Here is a 22,638-nt window from a genome sequence, read left to right on the forward strand (position 1 = left end):
TAATCAAACCTCCCAATAATGCAGAGTGTTCTACAGACTCCAGCAAAAGAAACGTTTTAATGATTTTTCAGGAAATTCAGCCTGTCTTTGAATGCGTTGTCAATATTTCACTGGTTCAAGCTCAACCATGTTTTTAATTATTAAAATTTTTAATTCATATAACAGGCAACCCGCATCAGGCCAGCTCCACGTGTCATTGGACTTTATTGTTGTTTTCTGTTTGGTGAACAAAGTTTATCTGTTAAATTATTATTTTGGAACAAAATACTGCATGAACTACATTTTCTTGTGCTCACCACAACAGAGCTGCACTAAAGTCTGCTGAGCAGAGCAACATGCTTAAAAAGGTTAATTTCTTGATATTTCCCATGATGCATTGCTGACGCATGACCCTGGAGAGCCTCATCCCTATTCAATCCTTGTGCTTTAAGGTGTTTCTCAGATTAGCTTTAGGAAGCTGATCAAATTCAAATTAAATGTATTTATCATGAGAACAACTCGCTGGAGGTAACTGTTAACTCAAAACCACTTTGATAATCCCACATTCCTCATCTGTTTTGCCTCCTAATTCCTGAAATTCTCATGAACCACAGTTTGAGTGACCACACATACGAGGCCTACTCACAGATGTATCCTCAGTTCAACTCAGTGTTTTTTCTTACTCGTAAAAAGCAGATAGCAGATTGTTATGGAAGCCTATTGCCACCACTCTGATAAAAAATATCTCATAATTATGACTTAGCTACCTCATAATAATGAGTTACTATATCATTAATGTGAGGTAGTATCTTATTATCATAAGAATAATAATTATGTTGTAATTTTTCATCAGAGTGGCAGGAATGAGCTTCCATAGATTGTAACGTAAGAAAGACACATAGATATAATTTTTCTGATGATCAGTGTGTTTTCACATTTTTTGACTCTTTATGCTGAATTCTGAATCAAAGCCCAATTCTTTCGTGATAAAAGGTCTGTTTGTGTACACCTACTGGAGTCCGTCTGGCCTGCAGCCCGTCTCTAACTGCCTCACAACCTCGCCTGTGTGTGGAAGTCCGTTAAAATATGATTACCACCCTCCGAGGGCCCAACGGTCTCTCGAGCAGAAGTTAAAACCAAACAGAAGCTTTTTCACTTAACATTTCCCAAGGGCCATTTCATAGAAAAGGCTTTGATTGGCAGAAAAAAAGCAAATGTTGATGAGAAAGAGAGGAAAGCTCACGGAGAACCTTGTTTCAACAACAGCGGGAGTTTAACACCATGTTGTGTTTCATCAAACATGGATGTAAAACAGCAGCCGCCATGTTGGGGCAAGGGGCATGTCCAGGGAGTGGCCTGGGGTAGCACATGCCACCCCTAGAATCTGATTGGCCACCCCAGGTGCCACCCTCACTAAGTTCCAGTTTAAATTGACTTTACATCGTCGACAAAAGGCTTGAGTTGTAAACTCCAAAATAGTGCGTGGTTGCATGCACCTTTCACCTTGTTTTCTGGCCCAGGCATGTAGTATTAATATTATTTAATATTTTTTCATATTCACATACATAGTATTTAGAGTCCCACTCAACTCCAGTTGGTGGCAGTAATGAACAAGAAGTGACTTGCTAACTACCACAAAAGTAGAAGATGAAGAGGAAAAAAAGTGGTGACTGTGCAATGTGAAACTCAAAAATTCACTAGAAAGTAAATAAATAAATAAACGATTTGTGTAAATAAATAAATAAGCATAACCATTGGTGCCACCCATGAATAAACAAGTACCCCACATGGGCCACCCCATTTTAAAAGTCCTGGACACGGCTCTGGACAACAATCCAGAACTTGTGGAACAGCCAGAAATCTCACTGCCAGCTGCTCATCCTCAACCTTTCTCACTTCAAAGCACCAAAGATCACAGGTTCAGGTTCAAAAACATGACATTTAGACGAGCTCAAAGATCCTCTCCTTTATCACTTTGGACACTTTTGTTCCGTTAGTGCTCCTGTAAATTATTCCTGCAACAGTTAAAAATCAAATTATTAATTTTCCAATCTAAATATTGACCTAATTTCTATCTGAAAATCCTGAAAAGGAGATAGAAGATATTTTATGATGAGAAACAGCAGCAAATTCCTACATTTCATGACCAATAACAGGTATAGATTTACTTAAAATCTTGAGAAACTTTAAAAAAACTACAGTCTGTTTCCATTTTGATTTGCTCCTTCAGAAATCCACATCTCAGAAACAACAACTGGAGTTTTCAAAACGCTGCATCACAGTTTTTTCTTGCTCAAAGTTTGCGTTAATGATGCCAAGAAAAGCAGAAAGGAGCTCAAACCTTCAGAAAAAGTTTTAAATCAGATTTTTCCTTCAAACAACGTTTGGAAACGATTCACTGGTTGCTTGCATCCGTCCGAACGTCCAGTCCTGACCCACTTTTCAACAATTAAAAGATCAAAAAGAAGAATCTGAGTAAAAGCAAAACAGATCCACTGACCGACTTCTACACAACACACAAAGGGCTGGATTACGTTACAAACCAGGTAACGGCTGCTTTCTTTGCCAATAAGAGCCTGTGCCTGTTTTACACAAAATGAATTATGTTCATCAATCTAGAGATAAAACTGACATCAATTACTCAATGGTCTCGTCAGCAGACTGTGCAGCCAGATGTGGGCGACCAGATTACAGTGTAACATAGAAGGAAAGCAAACACAAACCCTGCGCGTCACTGAAAGGCTTCCCCATCTCGTGTTTGACCTACCCCTTCTTCCCATCTCCCAGCTCCATGTTTGGGGCGCACCTTCTCCGTTTCCTGGGTGAACGTCTCTTTTCCCTTCCTGGCATACATCAATTACTCCCCTTTCTGTCTCTTTCTCTCTACACACACACACACTGAAACCAATAGTAGCGATGACCAAGTTTCAGTTACCTGCTGTCCAGATTATGTTCAACCCGATCCATGTAAATGATCTCTAATTATGGTCCTAAGCATGCAAGCTTTCTCCTCTGTGCGTGTGTTTGTGCCTCGTTTGTGTCTGCACGTGCACGTGAGAGATTAGATGAGTGTGTAAGGGCTGCGTTTCCTGCCAGAGTGTGAATGTAAGCTAGTGTCTGAGTGACCTGGCTTCAATCTCCGGCTTTCATCGAACTTCGCCAGATAAAGAGCAGAAAGGTTTCATTAGTTCAGCTGAAGGAAAACACCGACTGCTAGAAGGAGCGAGACTGAAGGCTGAACAGACAAATGCTGAAAGCAGATCTGGGAAAGGGATTGGGAAATAAAAATAGAAAAAGGTCCATATGCATCATCCAGTCAAATGAAAACGCCTGGCAACATCACAGCCCAACGAGATTCCTCTAACCAAGTCTTCAAACTTCACTGTTCTCTACAAAACCCCAAAACTGACACTGTAAATGGAAAGTTGCACATTTCTTCAATCCTGAAATTCTACAGTCATAAATTTGCTCAAACAGAGGAGCTTTGATTCTCCTCCACTGATGCAAGTCCACCGGATAAGCCTCACTACAGCCCAGCCAGGGTTAATGACTCATGTCAAATCAACTTCGCTCGTCCTCTTTAGAGTCACCTGGAGTGTTCTTTGTTGTGGAGAGGTCAGCAAACAGAGCAGAGGATTTCTCCTGAGCATCACAAATATCTCACTCCAGCCTTCATCACAACATGACGGTCCACGCAGATGTCACAGAGCGACTGCGCTTATATGAAGGCCAGTGGTTTCCCCTGATCTCTGGGTTTGAGCCGAAGACACGAATGTGACAATGTGGTGGTTGCAGCAACAAATCCAACACATAACTTCCAGGGAGTATTACCGAGTAATAAAAGACAGTCCAGGGAACGCCAGAGGAAGAAATTCACCCACCAAAGTCAGCCACTTCAGGATAAAGCTGCCTGGTTTAAGACTACAGCTGAAGGCGACGCATGAAGGAGGAAGAACATGAACGCCTCAGAGACTAAACAGAGTACTCAGATATACAGAAGCAGAAATGCTGGTTCTAATTTCAACTACACCATTCATTTGCATTCAGAGTTTCCCAGAAAAACCTTGCAGACAACGTTTTATTCAAAACTCACCTTTAGCATCCTTTTTTTGCTTCCATGTGGCTCTCTACTGCCTCTATAAACACACCAAACAAAAATAAAGCTTGTCCATACATTTTCTGTCAGTGTCTGGTTCTAAAAATTATGCCCCTGAAACATGCTGTTTCAAAAAGTCCCTGTTTGTGACATCACAACTGGGAAGATTAGCAAAGCAGCACGTCTCATTTGCATGAGAGAGGTGCCGCTAGCTGCAGCTCTACTCTGAGCCCCTCCTTGTTATTGGAGCATCTCAGCTTATAGCAGCCTGAGCAGAGATAAGTGGGCGTGGCCAGCTCCAGCTTGTTCAATTTAAGTGACAAAGTGCTTAAACGGCTCATTCTGGAAGGCACTGAAAATGTCCAGTTGAAATTGATTTAAGTTAGAGATTTTGTGCAAAAGAAGTCATAAACATGTTTTGAATTGACCATAAAGCTATTATCATTTAAGAAACAAAGTTAGAATAAGTAACGCTGACTTGAACGTTCAAACACAAATCCTTTAAGATCTGTTCAGGCCCGTAATTGTAAAATTTTCATCATCCTTTGAGCAGGATTTATTAAAATGACATTTAAAACTGTATTGGTTGGTTTTATTGAGTCAGTACAAACATTGCAAGCTCTCAGAAACTAATTTGTCAATTTGGCAAACATTCAAACTCCAATTCCCAGCTTAGATCAGAATGAGGACCTTATTTTTCATCTAGCTGACAAAATAAAAAATATCATGCAGCCTGGATTGTTTTAATCAAACGTTTAATCATTTGAAAATGCTGAATAGTCCTAGGAGGCAAAGATCAGGACAGAAAATGGAGAAGTGTCATTTTTACTGACTTTTATATGAAATTATTTCTTCAACAAAATTCTTCAGAAAGCAAACCAGCCCAAAAAACCTCAAAGAGGCTCTACACGACACTCAGCTAGCTCCTGAATTATTCAGATTCAGCAGCTGTTTTATGAGCGAAGACAAAGGAAATTCAACTTATAATCTGCATCTTTACCAGAGTTTGAAGGGACAATAAAAGCTTTGCCTCGTCATTTCCTTTCTTTTATTTTTATTTATTCTTTCTCACACTCATGTCTTTATTGCCACAAGATCCATGCAACCCTCTTGTTTTATTGGCTTCATTTCTCGCTTCCTACCATTCTTCTCTTTCCTGCTCTGGTTTTACCCTGAACCTTTAGCCTGGACAAGGCTCATACACACGTTTTAATACCGTGCTCACTCCTAAACTCAATAGTTTTTAGATGTAAAGTTAAAATGTCACCCAGTTGCTGTTTTATGTCTTTGCTTAGGTTTAACCATCAAAAGTCTGAATTTTTAATGCAGAAATTGAAATTAAACACGTTTTTATTGTTTTACTTATTTGAAACAGTATTGTCAGACTAACGTGTAAAAAAGGAGGAACTGAAAAATGAAAGAAATCTAGAGAAAAGTTTGCTTGTTATAATCTGTTTCCAACTGCTGTCACTGAAATACTCGTTTGAAATCAAACAAATCAAAAACCAATCAGGCACATTTTACACCACACCGGTACCAGGTTGGACTCTCTTTAGTCTGTAAAACCGCCTTAAATCTCCGGTCAACAAAAACTTGGAAACATTCCCTAGAGATTTCAGTCCATTGTCATACCGTTAACATGATGGGAATCTCCCTCATCCCAAAGGTTCTGGACGAGATTATGATCCGTTACTATGGAAGTCGTTGGGAGTCCAGTGAACCCACTGCAGCTTTCGGAAGATGTGTCCACTGTGGTCATTAAGGGATGGACTTGGTCAGCAAAAAGACTCAGGTAGGCTCAGGTGGTGCTCATATTTATCTCTGACGCCATCGAGACATTTTCACCCACACAACTGTCGCTTGCTAGCCTAGAATCTAGACCATCAGTTGCTGAAGCAAAATTATTTTGCTCTGCATGTTGGCCTAGCCACGCTCCACTGGAATCTCCACAGTTCTGGACAGCCTGGTTCTGGTCCAATCACAACGCTCTATCGGTTTGGTGGGTGGGATGTTGCATCTTCTTGGACAGTATATGGCAGACTGCTCTGTTGACTGACATCTTTAGCGGTCAAATCACATTGCTCTATGGGTTTGGGGGTCCAGTCACAACGCTCTATCTGTTTGGTGGTCAATCACATCGCTCTATTGGTTTGGTGGTCCAATCACATTGCTCTATCATTTTGGTGGTCCAATCACATTGCTCTAACGGTTTGGTGGTCCAATCACAGCGCTCTATCGGTTTGGTGGTCCAATCACAGCGCTCTATCGTTTTGGTGGTCCAATCACATTGCTCTGTCGGTTTGGTGGTCCAATCACATTGCTCTATCGTTTTGGTCGGTGGGATGTCGCATCTTCTTGGACAGTATATGGCAGACTGCCCTGTTGACTGACATCCTTAGCGGTCCAGTCACAGCGCTCTATCGGTTTGGTGGGTGGAATTATACTGCCACTGAGTGAAACAAAGATGGGAACGGCTCATTTGGCATCAACTTGGTCTATTTAGATGTGTGCTTTAATTCAACTCAATTCAATTCAATTTTATTTATATAGCGCCAAATCACGACAAGAGTCGCCTCAAGGCACTTCACATTATAAACATTCCAATTCAGGTCAGTTCATTAAGCCAATCAGAAATAATGTTTCCTGTATAAGGAACCCAGCAAATTGCATCAAGTCACTGACTAGTGTCAGTGACTTTACAGCAATCCTCATACTAAGCAAGCATAAAGCGACAGTGGAGAGGAAAACTCCCTTTTAACAGAAAGAAACCTCCAGAGAATCCTGGCTCAGTATAAGCAGCCATCCTCCACGACTCACTGGGGATGGAGAAGACAAAGCACACACACACACACACACACACACACACACACACACACACACACACACACACACACACACACACACACACACACACACACACACACACACACACACACACACACACACACACACTCACGCACGCACGCACGCACGCACGCACACAGGTCCTTCAGTTATTTGCATGTGTGTGTTCTTGTTTATACTGGAGCAGGACTGCAGCTGAATGCCCATCCCACTTGCTGCTGCCAACCACAAAGCTGAGATATGCAGCTGAAGCCAGGGGTGTTTTTGAGGTAAACATTTCCAAGATAGATGTGAGAGCATTGTATAATTCCCCGTGCTTTTGTCTTCACCTTGGCAGAGTCTTGACGATGAGGGACTACCAGAGAGAGAGGAATGAGGAGTAAATGTCCAAGAGAAATGAAAGTAGGAAGAAAAGATGAGAAGCAAAGATGAAAAGGTCAAACACTACCCACTCCCTTGTTTTGTGTCTCTTTCATTTCCCGCTCGCAGTGTCTCAATCTGAATTCTCTCTTTCGTGATGTTTCAACTCTTCTATGTGCCGTCAACACGATTTTCTTCTCATCCTTTCAATTTTGAATTCAGTCTCAGTCCCTGATAGAGACATAGGCCTGATTTCAAGTGACGCTAAAGACCTTCAAGTGTCGCTCTGGATTTCACACTGTGGTCAACAGAAGCAGGAAAAAAAGAAGAGAGGTGGGGGCAGAAGTCGGAGACACATGGTGAAGGATAGGATTGGAGACACAGGGCGGGGTTTCCTCCGAACTCACCACCAGACCAACAATGGAGCTGCACGGGCCGGTGGAACATGGTAAATGCAGAGAAAAACTCAAGTCTGAGTTCATGCAACAAACGTCAGCTCTTTCATGGCCTCATTAAACAAAAGTAAACACACTTATAGTGGCTGGTGGGCTAATTAGCAACTTTTCTTTCACACAGTAAATTAAAAACTTGTTGTATCGTGCAGTTAACACCTCTTGTCTGTGTTTATGAGGGTTCGAGTTGACGTTTTTTTTTCTTGCCGCTGACACTTGTGGCCATTAGGAATGTGCAGTGTCGTTATAGTTGACAGCACCAGTGTGTAGCTGTGGGAAAAGCATCCACCCGCAGGCCGTCCCTATTTTCAGACACACAGGACACCCAAAGCAACCCTGATTGCACACACCCTTGGCCGCATGCTAGCCTCATTCCCCAGCTCTTAAAAAAACAAAACACAGCTCAACTTGAGGCAAAAGATCAGCGGACACTCGGGTCAAACTACAAATTTGCTTTTAACGATTGCTTCCAAAGAGCACCCCCCCATCCGCCACCCATCCAGCTGCTGTGGGGATGCAGTTATGGGTGGCTGATGCCCTCCCCTCCATCCCAGCAGACCAGCAGGGTGGGAGGGGGAGAACGGAGGAGTCCATTGTCTTCAGCACCTCTAAACCAAAGAGTTTGCACTAAAACATAATTATTCCCCCTCCTCTCTTTTTCACTCTATCCCCATTTGCAGCTGCTGCTCTCTGAGGCTCTAATTTGGGTCACAGGCTTCAGAATGTCATCAAAACACTCATTCAAAGACACCGCCATGATACTCAAATACAAAGTTTTAATAAGTAATAGGAACAATTCACTTGTTTTTTGTGTGTAAAAACTATCAATAATCATCATCTGATCTTGTTTTCTGTTTTTATTTTTCTGAATAAATGATTTTACATAATAAAACATGGAATTCTGTAAAGTAAATATGTCAGCATGGTTTAAAATGCTTTTTACTGTGCTCAAATTATAGAAAGCCTCAGTTTATACAAAAGTTGGCAACACTTTAAAATAAGGACCCCTTATTAAAGTTACTTAGTGCTTTGTTAAGCATTAATAAACAAAGTATGCCTTTATTGACATTATCATTATTGTTAACTATTGGGGTTTCTGCTTAGTAATTCATTACTTAATATGGTTAAGCAGCTGTTAATACTTTTAAAAACTGTTTATTACTGCTTAATAATGCACTAAGTGATGCTAATAAAGGAACTCTTATTGTAAAGTGTTACCCAAAAGTTTTTTAACAAGTCTTAGCACAAATTATTGTTAAAGGTGCAGTATGTAAGAACATAGTGAGAATTTTACAGTAGAAAAATCCCAAAAGAGTCTAATGTTTCAGTCATTTAGGAAGAAAGGTTATACCGAAACATGTTTCATATCCAGCAGGCTGCGGGGATGGTCAGTTTTTCTCCTTTCAAAACAAAAGAAGGAGGGACGTAACTTCTGTTTACCATCAGTGAGTGTGGGGTTGCCGTGTCTCCTGCGAGCTAATGCTGCAGCAAAAAGGTCCAGAATAAGTGGTTGCAGTAACCATATTTTACCACATGATGTCATTTTTACTTCATTTCTACATAATGCACCTTTAACTTTTGAAGATTAGAGCTTTTTAAAGACAACATTTATCCACTTTGTTCTTGGCTAGTTTTGACTAGCCGTTAGCTCATCAATCATGAGGATATGAAAGCAAATTCTCCAAACTGACAACTTACAAGATAATTATAGAGATTGAGTTATTAGTCAAAATAGTGATTATTTTAAACTTTTATACACAAATGTATCTCAAAATGGTAAAATAAAGTTCATCTGCAGAATCTGTTTGTTCTTGGTTGTTACCACAGCTGCTAATAAAAGGGAGTTTATCTGCACAAGTGGTGTAAAACAACAACTGCATCAGCAGGAATTTAACTACGAGTGCGCGAACACGCAGTGCTTCACACCAGGGGCGAGGAAACACGCAGGATGCTCCCCATACAATCAGACAGTGACACTTCACACGCTGCTGTCAGCTGAGCAAAGATAACACACACGCACGCACGCACGCACGCACGCACACACACACACACGCACGCACGCACGCACGCACACACACACACACACACAAAGATGCAACAATGTCAACAAACAAACCATCACACACAAAATCTGGCATTTAGAGATCTGCTGATGAGAAAGATTCACCCTCTGTAAACGAACACGTTTGCTCTGCAAACATGAACCTTTAAGTGTAAAATGATTTCCACGATTACGGTTCTAACTTCTCCTGGACAGATCTGCAGCACAATCCAGTTTCACCACAAAGACCACAGTTAACTTTGAAGGAACCATGTGCCTTTAATTTGGATGAACTCTAAGAAATGAAACGTCTCCTCCTTACCAGTGGGCATTGTGGCTTGGCCCCTTTTAAAACTGACGTGTCAAAACTGAAAGACTTTTTTAAAGTGATGATGAGTAAGTTCAAGCTGGACGTCCAGAGAGGGATGCATATCCAGAGGTTTCTCCCAAAATTCCACACAGGCAGGAAGAACAGATATTCCTCAGATTTCCCCAAATCCCAAAGTCATTGTGGATCTCCTTTTATTCAGGAGCTAAAGAGGAGTCCAGATCCAGGAACAGGAGCACTGAGGCTGAGTTTTCTCCTCAGGCTCTTTTCTTTCACTCTCTTCAGTTTGCCGAAAATCTCTGTTTCTCTTTCAGAATGCAGCTCTGCCTCCCTCTCTCCTGCATCCACTATGTGTGTGTGTGTCTGGAAGTGTTCAAGTGTTTGCATGTGTGTGTGTGCGTGTGTGTGTGTCAAAGTGAATGGCCTCTGCTCTCTCATGCTCCCTCCCTGCTGGGTATTCCCCTCCCCCTGACTCCTCCTCCCTCTCTCTTGTTGCAAATTACAAGGAGCTGGGAGTTTTGTCTGTATGTTTTTGTCTTTTCTTTCATATATTTGTTTATTTTCTTACTTTTTTTTAGAGTTTCTGCCCCCCCAAAAAATCAACTTTTGACACATTCTTTTGTGCTTAGCAGGTGACACATTTTACTCTTGCACGCTCAGCAGGCGGCTGAACTGCTGCTGTCCGAGCACAACTCCACAGATCACACACACAGGCACACACTTAGGAAGAGAAAGAGGGGGTTATGTGGATGATCAATGGGCGGTGAGTCGGGTCAGACAAAAGCTCCTCGTCCAAAGAGAGAAACCGCGCTGCTTACTGTGTCGTAGATAAGAAGAGGGCTGGACAGAATCAGAAGACATAAAAAAGAACAGCAACATAAAAATTGTTCCAATTTTGACATTTTTTTTTTTAGGAATTTTTATTTTAAAGACACTTTCTTTACAGATGCACCGATCATGGATTTGAGGAGCCAATACCAATTTCCAGCTCTTAAGCCTGGTTTATACTTCTCCATCTGTGGAAGTGCGGAGACCCACAGCACCATTTTCTGTCTAAACAAGGTCTCCCCGACAGTGGAGTAAGTAGAGACCAGTTTTTAACTAAGCGTCAGACGTCAGAGACTGGTCGGCCCGACAAAAGCAGCTCTCGCTGAATTATTTGTAAAAAAATAAAGGTTTCATTCCTCGAGACCAAGCAGCTCCAGCTCAATTAAAAACTCGCTCTCTGTCATCGATTGCTCCTTGAGGGGATTGTCGATGTTTACAAGCCTTTTAAAAACTTTATTAAAGTGCAAATGTGTGCTTTTATCTTTAATCTCTGAAAATATCCATCGAAATATTGATGAAAATGAATAAAATGACGTTCAGTCATTGGAAAATATTGGCAGCTTTGTAACATATAATCATAAAAAAAATCGGGTTTTAAGTCCATAGGGCGCAGGTCCAAGTCTCTGGGGGACCCTAAAAAGAGATGCAAAATATTTTGTCCGTGTGGTATTACTGTAGTCATCGGCAGGTGCAGGACCCCAAGCAGATCCGAAAAACTACAACGTCAGAAAACTAGCATCACATTCTCTCGATGGAATTAGCTGACGGAACATCAAAGTCTGAGGATTCACACCGAGGTTGCATGCTTTATGCTTCACAGGTAACACTTACCATATATTTCTATTAAACTAGCGATAGACACATTGATACAGTGTAAAATTATCCTGAAATATACTATATGTACTTCCCCCGGTGCCAGGAAACTACACACTGCCACTTTAACAAAAAAATGAACAATGCCAAATCCTGATTTGAACTTAAAAATAAAAAAATTTCTATTAAAATTCACACTTCCTTCAAAATATCTGCAAGTAAATAAACAATTGTTGACCAGAGATGCACTACAATGGTAGGCTTTGCAACACTGATGCACCAAAGGAGATGTATAAAAGGAAAACCTCTCCATCAATACGTGTGTGAGTGCAAACCTGGTGATGGAAAAGTATAAACCAGGCTTCATTCCTCTCTGACCTGCTGCAGAGGATGTTTGCTGAGTCCGACTCATCTAAAGAACAGGAATTTCCAAAATATACATTTATTTTCTTCCAAATTCTTGTTAACTTTGCTGTTATGATTCTGGAAGTAAAAACTTTTCTGATCTGTTATTGCAAACGGGAATTAGACCTATGCAGTCTGTGAGCTTAAAGATATCGTCCATTTTCTTCCTGCTGCATGGACACGCTGCATTCACAGTCCGTCCCCACAGAGTCCGATTTTTGGGTTTCAGGCTGAGTGATCATCAGTTAAGCCAATCAAGTTCAATACTGTCTGACTGATTACCGACTGTTTCATTAATGTGAAAATGTTCCCGTATTTACAGCACAGAAAATTCAATGTTTGGGCTATTTGGAAGCTGAACTGGTTCAAAAGACGTAACAAGGAAGCAAGCATAGCTCTTAACTCACATTAAAATGGCCTGTATTTATATAGTGCCCTCTAGTGTTCTTCAACCCCCCAAAGCGCTTTCAAACTAACCAGGTATTCACCCATGCACACACTCATTCACACAGACGGTGATGAGCTACAATGCAGCCACAGCTGCCCTGGGGCTAGGCTGCTGCACACAGGTGCCGCCACCAGGTGGACACACCAGCAGAACTCTCTGCAGGGAGCCAGCAGACTAAAACAGAAGTCCATCTGAAATGTTTTCATTATGGTTGTTATTTAACATTCCATTTTTTCTCATCATGACCTCAATTTTAAGAAAATGCAATCTAAACATAATTTAAGTGTTGCTTTGTGTTGACTCATACACATTTTGAAATTCACTTTGAGGTAAATTTGAAAATAATTACTATCTTACCAATCTAGATATCTTCCAGAACAGCCTCTGTTTGGGGAAATAGAATCGATACACCCTGCTAATTCAATCAAATTCAATACCTAGTCCAAACCAGCACAAGCCACTTTGTGTTGGTGTTGCATTAAAACAGCGTCTGTCTTCAAAAATTCACAGCGGTTTAGATTATTTTCTAATATGCTGCACAAACATCTTTTTCTATTTTTTTTACACAAACACATTTCAAAACAGCTTCCATGAAATTCACACACACACACACACACGTTTTCAGACAACAACTACGCAAGTGTTTCTACTAAAGCTGAAACGTCAAATAAAAACATAATCTGTCTCAATTATACATTTTCCAATTAGCACAATGTTTCCCAGTCACTTGTTTGGGTTCATTTTGACTTTGAACCAGTAAAGACAAACAACCCAGATGGCTGGAATAAAGCCGTTTTACTGCCTTTACAAGCACAAGGGCACCAAACTAAAAACACTTGGAATCAGATTACACACACCTCCGACTGCAGCTGCTAATAAACACGTGTTAAAGCATTTGCTTCAAGTTTAATCTTCGAGTTATTTGGGATTTAGGCTTTCACAAAACATGGCAAATGGTAACCGGCCTGTATTTGCATAGCACCTTCTAAAGCTTGGTTTATGCTTGACGCATTTACTTTCCGCGCGGTGATGCGGCTCGCGGATGGAACGCGCTTCACAACTCGCAGCTTTATGGTTCGTGCAGCTTGTCTCTGCGGTGAGCCAATATTCTCCCAAACTGTAGGGGGCAGCATGGAGCTCTACTGCATGCATCCAACACTACACCATAGTAGAAGTAGAAATGACTGTTTACAACATGGCATTTCAGCATTGTTAACAGCGTTCTCGTCTTTTCCGACAGTACGAGCTATTTATCTCCAAGAATTATTAACAACATGTTGATCACGGTGATCTCTGAGAGCTGAATCATACAAATGTCTGTATTTACGAACCTCTGCCATACTAGTTCTTGCCGGTCTGCCATGTTTTTCCGCGTCCGTCCGTCCGCGTGGTTAGAAATTTTCCGAGGTGCGCGTTGCGGAAATTCTGGGCCGTGCGGAGGCGCGGTGGAGGGGTGTGGTTGTTAAAATGACGCAAAATGACGCAACTTTTCCGCGCGGAGCCGTGCGGACCTCGCGGACGCATCAAGCATAAACCAACCTTTACGTTTCTACAACCCCCCAAAGCCCTTCACAACACAATCAGTCATTCACTCATTCACACACACATTCACACGCAGATGGGGATGAGCTACGATGTAGCCAGAGCTGTCCTGGAGCGACTTGACAGTGGCGAGGTTTGCCGAACACTGATGCCACCGGTCCCTCTGACCGCCACCAGCAGGCAAGGTGGGTTAAGTGTCTTGCCCAAGGACACAGCAGCAGCATTCTCTGGTCGGAGCTGGGATCGAACCTGCAACCTTCCGATACTGGACAACCTGCTGTTCCCCCTGAGCTACTGCTGCTCCTTGCATGTTGCCATGCAGCTGCTGCCAAAGATTAGCTTCGTAAATTAGCAACAACTCCCTTTATGATTGGATTATTATCCAGAGGTAGTAACAGTTTTTAAGGTTTTAATTAACAATAATAATTGATCTCATAGCTAAAATGTTCTAATGATGAATAAAAGGACTAAAGGAAGGAGTTTAACAGGAACAAATCTATTTTATTCCCAGCACATCATACACTAACTGACTGTGTTTGATGTCACACAACACAAATAAATCAGGACAGTCATGGCATCCCATCAGAAAAACCCACACCAGACAATACACTCTCAGTTTATTGCACCAAAACAAATGTGTTGCTTATTTATTTAATGACAAGGACTGGGCCCAGCACCATGGGGGTCCTACAACGACCCCTTTTCTTCTTGCCTGTACCTCAATAGAGATCCCCTGGACGACCGTCAAAAATACGTACAAACACAACTGACCCCCGAGCACCGTGACCCCTCTCTTTAATGGTTTGAGGGTTCATTGACCCTCGAAGGCCTTAAACCTTCCCTCTGAGTCTAAACCGTTCACCTGCTGCCCCTCCCCCCTCTGCCGCTCTCATCAGTCCCTCTGTAATGAGCATATCCAGCTCAGCAAACACTCAGAGAGCTTCCAAACGCCTCAGTTCAGCCAAGCACAACCTCTTGATAACATAAACATACGGCAGCAACCTCCCTTATCTGATGCCCTCCATGTGCCCCCATACCCTCAACTCCAAATCTTTCATCAGAAAAAAACCAAATACCTGTGTTGTCCAACTTCTCGTAGGTTTCTCAGATTCCTCATCAGCTAATGTATTGGTCACATAACAGATTATGTCATTTTTCAAACCTGACATTAACTTAAACATCAGCAGAGGGTTATTTTAGTGAGTACTTTGAAGTTTTGGAAATTTTATCTGAATATATTTTGCCAATAAAATACCAATAAGGGATTTTTCTTGACCATATCTCATCAAAATGAAGCACTCATCTAGCACAAAGTCCAGACCATCATTTGCAGAAGCAACCCTAACCCTGATCCTATATTTTCATATATGTAGGATGGCTTGCCACTCTAGTACTCAGCAAGAAGCGGGAGGAAACAGGGAGCCTTACATTTCCGGAGCGGACAATTTTGATGAATGCAAACATCCAATGTAGAAGTAATAGGAAAGACTTCATGTTTGTTTAAAGGACTCAAAAGGCTCCTTGGTGATAGAGAGCGATAGATCTGCCATAGTTCTGAGCTTTTAGTATTGTGGTTGCAGCATATCTGGGGCTAAGAAGTCAGTTTTGTGTGCTGGCACAGCTTGGTTGTTGAGAATTTGAAGCAGGTCTATCCATACTGGCCTCATTGAGCACCATTACACTAGTGGTGTTGTTGCTAGTGGGATGTAGTCGTCTCAGACTTCTACAGTTGTGGGTGTCTCTCATGGCATCATTAATGCTGTGGTTCCCAAACTGAGGTTCGTGACTCCCCCAAGGAGGTCCCCACAAGATTGTCTGTGCTGAGGTTATGAGGTTAGCAAGATTTATTTGTAAAAATGACATTCATAAAATCCCAATAACACACCCTAATAAAAACTGCTAAAGTTAGAACTCTGTATGTCTGTATAAAGTTTGTAAATGAATGATTTTTTTGTGTATGTACGTGTGTAGGAGTTGGGTTTGGGGGTCCTGGCTTGTCTTGGACACAAGCAAGGGGTGTCCTCAAGGAAAACTTTTGAGAACCAATGGTTTAGAGCATGGTGATGGTACAAAAGATCATTCTGGGAACATAAAAAACAGCAAGAAAACCTGTTTGAGGAGTATCAAGAGTGTAGCAGCATTTAGACTGCCTTCACTAAAGATGATTTTTTCAGATGGGGAATGCGCCAAGGTTTTGTCCAGTTGAAGGGTTCCCTCAGCCAGTGTTCATTGGGCCCTGTCCATGAATCACGCCATTGCAAGATTTCTCTTTTTCATTGCATTAGTCATGGAAAATTAAACACTTTCTCTGGTCGGAGCTGGAATCGAACCTGCAACCGATTACTGGACAACCCTCCTTAGCTACTGCTGTGGTTGACTTGTGGATTATTCATACAAATGAGTGAAGATGATATCATCAGACGTGCAAAATAACAGGTATTTCTAAAATTTAAAGAGTTGCTGGTGAAGTAATGGAAATAAACAGAAAATATATAGTTTCCATTCATCACTTCCATGGCTGTGTACTACAACATGGTATCCATCCCTGCTTATTCCAATCTCGCTGCTGTTGGGACCTTTTGGCACTGACTGCAGTTTGCTGACATCATGGCACATTCCTTAACGGTCCAATCTTGTATGGAGACACAACCGAGCCCTGTCACTATACGTCCTTCCAGAAAAGTCCCGGTTCTCATCCAAAGAACACGCTGCTACTGTTGCTAAGCATGTTGGGAAACTGTCACATTGGCCCAATATGGTTTGAGGGTCAATTTTGAATAAACTGAAATACTAACTGAGGTGCTATGATTGAGTTGCAACAAAATTAAACTGCACTACTGCTAGAATTGGTTGTCATTCATGTCAGATGCCCGCAATGACCTTATACACTCAACCTATCTCCTCCCCTTGGACCCCTCGCTCTTGCCATCTTTCTTCAAGCATTCACCTCTCAACATTACTTCTCCCTCTTCAAATCTAAAAAGCTAAAGCAAGACCGACTCTTTTCCAGAGGCACACAGTCTCCAACACCTTTTTATGCATCTTTATGATAAACAGCTAATGTGATGACTGGCAAAGTGCGTCACTTTGACAACAGAGAGGCATTCATCTCTACAGCCGGTAGTGATGGAGCTAGAAAAAAAAGATTGTCAATGAACAGCTTCATTCCTAATAATGCAAGCACTAAGGGGCTAAAACACATACCATAGAAGTGCACGCTAAAAAAATACAACCCCCTGCTATTATTTTAGATTTTTGGGAGAAAAATCTGTCCATCCATGTAAGTATGTCAAGAAAAGAAAAGAGGAATTCAAGAGAGGTGGAAAAGTGATTTAATGGTTGTGTCCAATCTCCAGTTCAAACAGTCTGACAGCTTCTTCATTTTCTCAGCTGTCCACAGTTTTAAGTGTTTCTGAGGCAACAAGAAAAAGCCGACCGAGATTATTAAGAGAAATGCATCAGAGTGTGAGGGAGACTGTGACTAATGACATGAGTTTGTGGGTGGAGGGGTCATTCATGTACGGGTTCCCCCTCCCTCTGAGACGCTGTCGTCCTTTGTCATTGCTGAGATGGATCATCTGCAGAAACACACACTACTTCTTTATCGGCTCCTTTTAAGTGTCACTTACACTCGAAGCTTTTCGTCCATCTGCCTGAAGTCTGCAATAACAGTTTAGATCTTTGTTCTCCTTCAATGCAGTGGTACGTTTGAACAATGGTCTGCATTCTCACACAACATCCCACCACTCGGTGTCCAGCAAAGCAAACAACAACACAGACCATGTCTTCTGAAACAACACAGGTGTTTTTCACATCTGATGCTACCAATGTAAGACCATTTGGCACCTAAATATAAACAAATGCTATTTTTGGGGCACTTGCTAAAGATGGTGATGCTCCAAATGGCTGGGGTATACACCAGTGCACCATTTCTCAGGCCTAAAAGTTGCCCACATCACAGCTAAGCTTCAGATGGCAAATTTTGGAGTCTTGTATCCTGATCATTTGGACATCTCGCCCTGGACTGGATAACAGCATTACAACTCTACCACTGACTTACAACGTGGATGTTTTATCTCCTCAAATAACACAACCCCGGAGGACATTCTGCCATTTGGTGAAGTTGCTAAAGCTAACAATGGTTAGCCGAGACGTCTGCTGCTGATTCCCGGACGCTAAACCAACAACAGCCTTCCTCGTTGTGAGTCAATATCGATGAGTGCATGAATGCTAATTCACCAAACATTTTAAACATGCTAACATAAAAGTCAACAGTCAATAAAAATATTTTTCCACCACAGGTTTCAAAGAGGAGAAATCTGCCATGTTTTATGGGGACAGATAAAATACATTTATGACAATGACGTCATAGCCTCACATCTAATCTAACCTACGACCCCATGAGTCAGACATAACTCACACCCTCATCTTTTTCCTTTGTTTACAAATTCTGTGCCGGCTTCGAGCATTCTATCCTGTATTTGATGAGTTCTTCATGACAGCAGAGCACAACTAAGGATCGTTTTGGTGTGGAGGAAGATCTTTCTAGAAACAGTATCGTGTTTATGGGGACAAGTTAAAGAGCAGCAATGAAGAATCTTTCCAAAAAATTGGGAAAATGACTTCCATGTGACCTTGGCAAGGTGCTCTGGCTTTACTGTCAACTCTTTTCACTTCAAGCATGTAACAAATGTGACGTTTAGTTTTAAACTTTTTGTTGATAGTTGATCACAGCTTAGGCTCCTATTCGAACGTATTTCATTTGGACTCTTCTGGGGTTTTGAGATCCTGTCTATCCAGACATTAAGCTAACCAATTGGGATTTAAAATATGACGATTCTTCTCATTCTGAATATTTTCATAAACAAATGTAAATGACATTTGCCTAAATTTTTCTAGAGCTGATTTAAATCCTGCTGCGCCATCAGTTACTGTTGGAAAATAAACATATTAGGGACAAAAATAGTTAATGTGGTTTTAATTATAAGTCCAATTCATTACTAATGTCTTTTCTAAAGCTTTAAACAGAAGAAAAACATGTTGATTGTTTTGTATAAAAAACTAAGAGGGCCGTCCAGGTTTACCCAGCATGACTCTATGAATATTGAACTTGTTGAATAATAAAAAAAAATCATTATTTGAAACACTCATTATGTTCAAATTAATTATTTTTCTTCCACAGAACAAGTCAGTTATAAAATCTCTATTAGCTGTATTGAAACTTTTTTTCTCCCAAGTTTAAAGAACAAGTCACCCCCTACCAGAATATTACTCCACTCCCACTTCCTGTTTGAAAAATGCAAAAAATGCTGTTGCCTAGCAAACCGAGAGGGTGGAGCCGCTAACAAACACACACAGGCTCACAATGACATTGTGACATCATATGGTACCAGCTAACATTCTAAGGCACCTCTTAGCCAATAGCGATGGCAGATTTAAATTCAACTGCAGTGCAGAGTTTTTACCTGACAACGGCACAACACAGACAGTTTTAGGCAGAAAATTTACGTTTTAACTAAAATGCACGAAAGTGCAAAACTATTGGCTACACGTGTCTGTAGCACAATTAGACACGCATTTATATAGTTTATCAGAAGAAAAAAAGATTTGGGGGTGACTTGCTCTTTAAAGATTCCTTGACAGTTTTCCATTTGGTCCCATCAGTAGAGCCAAACAGGGATTCACATCTCTCACAGTCCAAAATAAATCTGACCGAGACACAAGTTACAGCTTACGTAAGAGTAAGAATCTCTCAGAATGATGAGTGGGACAAGTGTGTATCCAGTAAAACAAGGAGCATCTTCCTGATTCCAGCAGACTAAACAACAGCAGCAGTTTCTGCTGCAGTTACGCCAACACAACACGGTCAGTAGCGACAGCTGCAGCAAATGATAGAGAAGGACGGCTTCGTAGATATAAGAGAACCCAGGAAAAGTATTTGTGATGGAAGAAAATGTTCGTGTGTGGCAAGTTAGTGTCATCATAAACAGAAACAATAATGGAAGAAGAGAAGAAAACAGACCTTCCTGTTTGACACTTCCTATAGATTTAAATCATTTTGCCGGGGGCTGAACCCCCGGTGAACTTGTGGATCCAGCACTCACAGGTTTTGTGTGTTAAATGTGTGTGGTGGAAATAGAAAGGAAACTGTGTTTGAGCTCAGATTAAGATGCAGGACGTTTGGGTCACACATACACAGAAACGAATGAATTATTCATCATTCAACAATAATTTGATTAAGTTAATAATAATACATGCTGCTGCCGGCTTCAGACATAAATAAAATGTTCTTTTTTTATTTAGTTTTTTAAAATTTTGAACAAAAATTGAAGTCCCTTAGTCCTAAAAAATGACGACATGCTTTAAAGGGTTGGAATAATGCATTATGAAATTTGTGTGTGATTAATAACTGTCAGAATTTGGGTTGGTAGGGTGAAAACAATCTGAAAGTCCCCTCTAGGGATGGCTTTGTGCTGATTGTTTATCTGAAAGATTCTGCCATTTCAATGGTGATTCTATTACACTTTACAAGAGGGGTCCCTTTATTAATGTTACTTAGTGCATTATTAAGCATTAATAAACAAAGGGTCCCTTATTAACATTACTTAGTGCATGATTTAGCATTAATAAACAAAAGGGTCCCTTTACTAACGTTATTTAGTGCATTATTAAGCATTAATAAACAAAGGGTCCATTTATTAACATTACTCAGTGCATGATTTAGCAATAATAAACAAAAGGGTCCCTTTACTAATGTTATTTAGTGCATAATTAAGCCTTAATAAACAATGATCCTCATCATTTAGCATTAATTAACATGTGGTCCCTTTTTTACTTTACTTAGTGCATTACGAAACATTAAAAAACAAAGGATCCCTTTATTAATGTTAATTAGTGCATCATTTAGCATTAATGAACAAAAGGTCCCTTTATTAACGTTACTACCTTAAGGTTAAGGCAAAGGGCTGGGGTGTGTGTCTGTTTAGCAATGCATTACATAATGTGGTCAAGCAGTTGTTAATACTGTATTTAATAGTTCATTAATGCCTAATAATGCACTAAGTAACAATAACAAAATGACCCTCATTGTGAAGTGTACAAATATAAAAGAAAAACAAAGAACCTGCTTGTCCCGGGGGGGGGGGGGGGGGGGGGGGGCTGTTGTCACACACACACACACTTACACCTAAGAACAATGTAGACAGACCATTCAACCTAACAGTCATGTTTTTGGACTGCGGGAGGAAGCCGGAGTACCCAGATAGAACCCACGCACACAGGGAGAACATGCAAACGCCATGCAGAAAGATCCCAGGCTGGGAAGTGAACCCAGGACCTTCTTGCTGCGAGGCAACAGCTCTAACCACTGCGCCACCGCGCAGCCCCCAAACACCAACTAGTTCAACAAATTTAAACCAACAAGCAATAACATCTAAAACAAGCAGTGAGTCTCACCCACATTGTTTCTAAATCAGAGTCCCTCGGTAGCTGAGTGTTCCAGTTAGGACCCTTTAAATGAGGACAAACCACTCAGGAGAACACACTCATGTACGAGCACCAACACACACCAAACACTGCAGGCGGTACCGTGGTCTGATTGCATTTGAAATAACTCTGAGTGTGTTTCAGGTGTGACTCATAATTTCTCTCTGTTTCACCAGGTTAGAGTTGGACCTGAGAAGAGAAAAAAAATGAGCATCCTCACAGAAAGACAGCAGTATCATTATGTCATCCACTCTTCACACAAAGTACAGTGGTCAGCGTCTTCCCAGCTTAAACAGAAACTACAGCAGGTGGTTAAACTGTCCCAGGTAAGGTGCCATTAGAGGAACGGTAAACTGAAACTTTAGTTTAATTGATGGTCAGATTGTGTTTGGATGGAGCAAACTCAGCAGTTGTGATCAAATAAAGACCCAGGCCACGGTAGTTCTGATGTTCTGATACTTCATAGATAACCTGTTACTCACCTCAAAGAGACCATCCCCTAAAAATCAGCCTTTCCTCAGCTGCTCATGTCCCAGGATGCTTTCACAGGTTAGATCCATTTGAAAAAACACTCCAAAAGTTAGTCCTCAAATTCAGGGTTCACACCTTTACCATAAGAGGTCAGTTCAGAGTGGGAGAAAAGCAGTGAGAGAAAGCAACGAGGAGAACAGATGGAAGAGCAACGCAATGGAACTGACTGCCCACTGGGAGGGGAGGAGGGGGGAGTGACAGGGAGAGAAGAGCTCACACATCCAAGCAGCCAACTTCCTGACCACTTACTGCTGCAAGACCGGCCTCTCTCCCCCTCTCCATCTCTCTCTCTCTCTCCTCACCCACTTCACAGAGTGGAAATGTTGCTGGAAAGCTGCCAGCACTGCAGGCAACAGGAGTGACACTGGAAAGAGCCTGAAACCGTGACAACATGCCCGAAGCCTGAGCAGGAGAGGAGCAGCGTTGATTAACAGTTTACAGTGATCAACGGGGAAGCGGGCGAGGAAGGAACTGGCAGCTCATGCA

At 41.4% G+C, this 22,638-nt stretch overlaps 1 protein-coding gene across 2 annotated transcripts in view; it reads right to left on the minus strand.

Moving 5' to 3' along the window:
• LOC107377633 (pleckstrin homology domain-containing family G member 1) overlaps positions 1 to 22,245 on the minus strand; it is a 48,908-nt gene extending 26,663 nt beyond the window's left edge. The window contains exon 1 of one of the 2 annotated variants that reach the window (XM_015947379.3): positions 22,104 to 22,245. Coding sequence is in view for 1 of the 2 variants with exons in the window: in XM_015947378.3 (XP_015802864.3) it covers positions 10,095 to 10,104 (10 nt within the window). In the remaining variant the exon portion in view is untranslated. Of the gene's footprint in view, positions 1 to 10,094; positions 10,233 to 22,103 lie in introns of those variants that run through there. The other variant, XM_015947378.3, reaches the window with a different exon arrangement.
• Positions 22,246 to 22,638: the final 393 nt, after the last annotated feature.

The sequence above is a fragment of the Nothobranchius furzeri genome, chromosome 2 (assembly GCF_043380555.1).
Source record: "Nothobranchius furzeri strain GRZ-AD chromosome 2, NfurGRZ-RIMD1, whole genome shotgun sequence".
NCBI lineage: Eukaryota > Metazoa > Chordata > Actinopteri > Cyprinodontiformes > Nothobranchiidae > Nothobranchius > Nothobranchius furzeri.